Genomic DNA, 5060 nt, shown 5'->3' on the forward strand with positions numbered 1-5060 from the left:
TCGTTACCTCTGTGAGGCTGTTGAACTGTTGGATCATACGAACGACGTCAGCTGCAAAATCATCCGGGCTGTTGTAGGACGGGGACAGCTTCCCTGTGAGCTTAGCGCGGATCAGCGTCAGGTCTATGGCGTCACTGCTCTCCTATGGGGATACAGGGATATGGGATGGGATATAGGGGATATAGGATGGGATATAGGGGATATGGGATGGGATTAGGATGGGATGGGGATATAGGGGATATGGGATATGGGATGGGATATAGGGGATATGGGATATGGGATGGGATATAGGGGATATGGGATATGGGATGGGATATAGGGGATATGGGATATGGGATATGGGATGGGATATAGGGGATATGGGATATGGGATGGGATATGGGGGATATAGGGGATATGGGATGGGATATGGGATAGGATATAGGGGATATGGGATATGGGATGGGATATAAGATGGGATATGGGATGGGATATGGGATGGGGATATAGGGGATACGGGATATGGGATGGGATATAGGATGGGATGGGGATAACAGGGATATAGGGGATATGGGATGGGATATAGGATGGGATGGGGATATAGGGGGTATAGGATGGGATATGGGGGATATGGGATATGGGGGATATAGGATGGGATAGGATGGGATGGGGATATGGATAAGGATAGGATAAGGATGGGAATGGGATATAGGATAGGGATGGGATATGAGATGGGATATGGGATATTGGATGAGATATGGGGGATATGGGGGATATGGGATGAGATATGGGATGGGATGGGGATATGGATGGGATGGGATAGGGATAAGGATAGGATAAGGATGGGGATGGGATATGGGATATGGGATGAGATATGGGATATGGGGGATACGGGATATGGGGGATATAGGATGGGATGGGATAGGGATAAGGATAGGATAAGGATGGGGATGGGATATGGGATGGGATATGGGATGTGGGGGATATGGGATGGGGATATGGATAAGGATGGTGATGGGATATAGGATAGGGATGGGATATAAGATGGGATATGGGATATTGGATGAGATATGGAATATGGGATGGGATATGGGAGATATGGGGGATATGGGGGGTACGAGATACGGGGGATACGGGATATGGGGGATATAGGATGGGATGGGGATATGGATGGGATGGGACAGGGATAAGGATAGAATAAGGATGGGGATGGGGATATGGGACGGGATATTGGATATGGGATGGGATATAGGAGATATGGGGGATATGGGATGGGGATGTGGGATATAGGATGGGATGGGGATATGAGATGGGATAGTGATATAGGATGGGATATGGGATGAGATGGGGATATGGGATGGGACAGGGATATGGGGGGAGATATGGGGGGAGTGTTATGGGGGATTTCTTCTTATATGGGTAAGATCCTACAGGATCCTATGGGGGTTTAGAACTCACTGTGGAGCTGGACAGGCGATGGAGGGGCCGGAAGGGCTCGTGGCACAGCAGCTCCAGCAGCACCCGCTCACACTTCTATAGGGGGGAATAGGATCCTATTCAACCCTTATCCCCTATAGGGGGTAAATAGGATCCCTTTTTACCCCTAATCCCCTCCACACCGTAACGAGACCCCATAACCACCCCCCATCCCATATAGGGGGTATATAGGATCCCTTTTCACCCCTTATCCCCTCCATTCCTTAACAAGAGCCCCATAAACATCCCCCCCATCCCATATAGGGGGGTATATAGGATCCCTATTCAACCCTTATCCCCTCCACGCCTTAACAAGACCCCCATAAAGAACCACCCCATCCCTTATAGGGGGTATATAGGATCCCTATTTACCCCTTATCCCCTCCATGCCTTAATAGGGCACCCCCAGGACCCCCCCACCCCCTATAGGTGGGTAAATAGGATCCCATTCCACCCCTTATCCCCTCCATTCCTTAACAAGACCCCCATAACCAGCCCCCCAACCCCTATAGGGGGGTATATAGGATCCCTATTCAACCTTTATCTCCTCCATTCCTTAACAAGAGCCCCATAACCACCCCCCATCCCCTATAGGGGGGTAAATAGGATCCCATTCCACCCCCTATCCCCTACATTCCTTAATAGGGCATCCCCAGGACCCCCCCCATCCACTATATGGGGTTAAATAGGATCCCATTCCACCCCTAATCCCCTCCACACCTTAACGAGACCCCCATAACCACCCCCCATCCCCTATAAGGGGGTATATAGGATCCCTTTTCAACCCCTATCCCCTCCATTCCTTAACAAGAGCCCCATAAACACCCCCCCCATCCCATATAGGGGGGTATATAGGATCCCTATTCAACCCTTATCCCCTCCATGCCTTAACAAGACCCCCATAAAGAACCACCCCATCCCCTATAGGGGGTAAATAGGATCCCATTCCCCCCCTTATCCCCTTAATTCCTTAACAAGACCCCCATAACCACCCCCCATCCCCTATAGGGGGTATATAGGATCCCATTCCCCCCCTTATCCCCTCCATGCCTTAACAAGATCCCCATAAACACCCCCCCATCCCCTATAGGGAGGTAAATAGGATCCTATTCCACCCCCTATCCCCTACATTCCTTAATAGGGCATCACCAGGACCCCCCCCATCCCCTATATGGGGGTAAATAGGATCCCTATTCAACCCTTTATCCCCTCCATGCCTTAACGAGAGCCCCATAACCACCCCCCATCCCCTATAGGAGGTTAAATAGGATCCCTTTTTACCCCTTATCCCCTTTATTCCTTAACAAGACCCCCATAACCACCCCCCATCCCCTATAGGGGGTATATAGGATCCCTATTCACCCCTTATCCCCTCCATGCCTTAACAAGACCCCCATAACCACCCCCCATCCCCTATATGGGGGTATATAGGATCCCTTTTCACCCCCTATCCCCTCCATTCCTTAACAAGAGCCCCATAAACACCCCCCCCCATCCCCTATAGGGGGTAAATAGGATCCCTATTCACCCCTTATCCCCTCCATTCCTTAACAAGACCCCCATAACCACCCCCCATCCCCTATAGGGGGTAAATAGGATCCTATTCACCCCATATCCCCTACATTCCTTAATAGGGCATCACCAGGACCCCCCCATCCCCTATATGGGGGTAAATAGGATCTCTTTTTACCCCTTATCCCCTCCATGTCTTAACAATCCTATATACCCCCATAACCACCCCCCATCCCCTATAGGGGGTATATAGGATCCCATTCCCCCCCTTATCCCCTCCTTGCCTTAACAAGATCCCCATAAGCACCCCCCCATCCCCTATAGGGAGGTAAATAGGATCCCATTCCATTTCTTATCCCCTCCATTCCTTAATAGGGCATCCCCAGGACCCCCCCCATCCCCTATATGGGGTTAAATAGGATCCCATTCCACCCCTAATCCCCTCCATACCTTAACGAGACCCCATAACCAACCCCCATCCCCTATAGGGGGTAAATAGGATCCCTATTTACCCCTTATCCCCTCCATTCCTTAATAGGGCATCCCCAGGACCCCCCCCATCCCCTATAGGTGGGTAAATAGGATCCTATTCACCCCATATCCCCTTTATTCCTTAACAGTGCATCCCATAACCACCCCCCATCCCCTATAGGAGGTTATATAGGATCCCTTTTTACCCCTTATCCCCTTTATTCCTTAACAAGACCCCCATAACCACCCCCCCAACCCCTATAGGGGGGTATATAGGATCCGTATTCACCCTTTATCCCCTCCATGCCTTAACGAGACCCCATAAACACCCCCCATCTACTATAGGGGGTAAATAGGAACCCTATTCAACCCTTATCCCCTCCATTCCTTAATAGGGCATCCCCAGGACCCCCCCCCCATCCCCTATATGGGGGTAAATAGGATCCCTTTACAACCCTTATCCCCTCTTTGCCTTAACAAGACCCCATAACCACCCCCCATCCCCTATAGGGGGTATATAGGATCCCTATTCACCCTTTATCCCCTCCATTCCTTAATAGAGCACCCCCAGAACCCCCCCATCCCCTATAGGGGGTAAATAGGATCCCCCACTCACCTGCTGGTCTGTGGGGCTCAGAGTTTGGGGCCGTCCCTCCTCATTGCCCCCATTGCTGAGCCCTTCCGTGGGGGGGGGCAGGTCCTGGCACAGCAGGCAGCGCCAGTCGTGGCTATGGGGGCAGGGGAGGGATGCACTGAGAGACCCCTCCCCACATCCCCCCACCCAACCCACAACCAATTCCCACCCCCATTCCCAGCTTGTGGGGGGGGCACAGAATCCCCCTCACCCCCATTCCCAGCTTTGGGGGGGGGCACAGGACCCCCTCCCCCCTATTCCCAGCTTGGGAGGGGGCACAGGATCCCCTCCCCCCTATTCCCAGCTTTGGGGGGGGGCACAGGACCCCCTCCCCCCTATTCCCAGCTTTGGGGGGGGGCACAGGACCCCCTCCCCCCTATTCCCAGCTTTGGGGGGGGGCACAGGATCCCCCCCACCCCCATTCCCAGCTTGGGGGGGGGGCACAGGACCCCTCCTCCCTATTCCTAGCTTGGGGGGGGGGCACAAAACCCCCTCCCCCCCATTCCCAGCTTTGGGGGGGGGCACAGGACCCCCCCCACCCCCATTCCCAGCTTTGGGGGGGGCACAGGATTCCCCTCCCCCCTATTCCCTGCTTGGGGGGGGGCACAGCATCCCCCTCACCCCCATTCCCAGCTTGGGGGGGGGGCACAGGACCCCTCCCCCCTATTCCTAGATTTGGGGGGGGGGGCACAGGACCCCCCTCACCCCCATTCCCAGCTTGTGGGGGGGCACAGGATCCCCCTCACCCCCATTCCCAGCTTGGGGGGGGGCACAGGATCCCCTCACCCCCATTCCCAGCTTGGGGGAGGGGGCACAAAACCCCCCCTCCCCCCCTCCCCCCCATTCCCAGCTTTGGGGGGGTAGAATGGAAGAGCTTGGAGTTTCAAAGGGGTTTTTTGGGATCAATAGAGGGAACTGCCCCATGGGATGGAGGGGGGGGGGGGTTTAATAGGGGTATCCCTGATGGGGGGTTATAGGGGTATCCCTG

General features: G+C 53.9%; 1 protein-coding gene across 1 annotated transcript in view; it reads right to left on the reverse strand.

Annotated features, from left to right (window-relative positions):
• TRIM28 (tripartite motif containing 28) overlaps positions 1–5060 on the reverse strand; it is a gene marked incomplete at its 5' end in the record, with an annotated part of 43180 nt that overhangs the window by 12489 nt on the left and 25631 nt on the right. The window contains 3 exons of the mRNA XM_032441758.1: positions 4–142; positions 1438–1512; positions 4055–4166. Of these exons, the coding sequence (XP_032297649.1) occupies positions 4–142; positions 1438–1512; positions 4055–4166 (326 nt within the window). The remainder of the gene's footprint in view (positions 1–3; positions 143–1437; positions 1513–4054; positions 4167–5060) is intronic.

This window comes from Coturnix japonica, unplaced genomic scaffold (assembly GCF_001577835.2).
Source record: "Coturnix japonica isolate 7356 unplaced genomic scaffold, Coturnix japonica 2.1 chrUnrandom542, whole genome shotgun sequence".
Classification (NCBI taxonomy): Eukaryota; Metazoa; Chordata; class Aves; order Galliformes; family Phasianidae; genus Coturnix; species Coturnix japonica.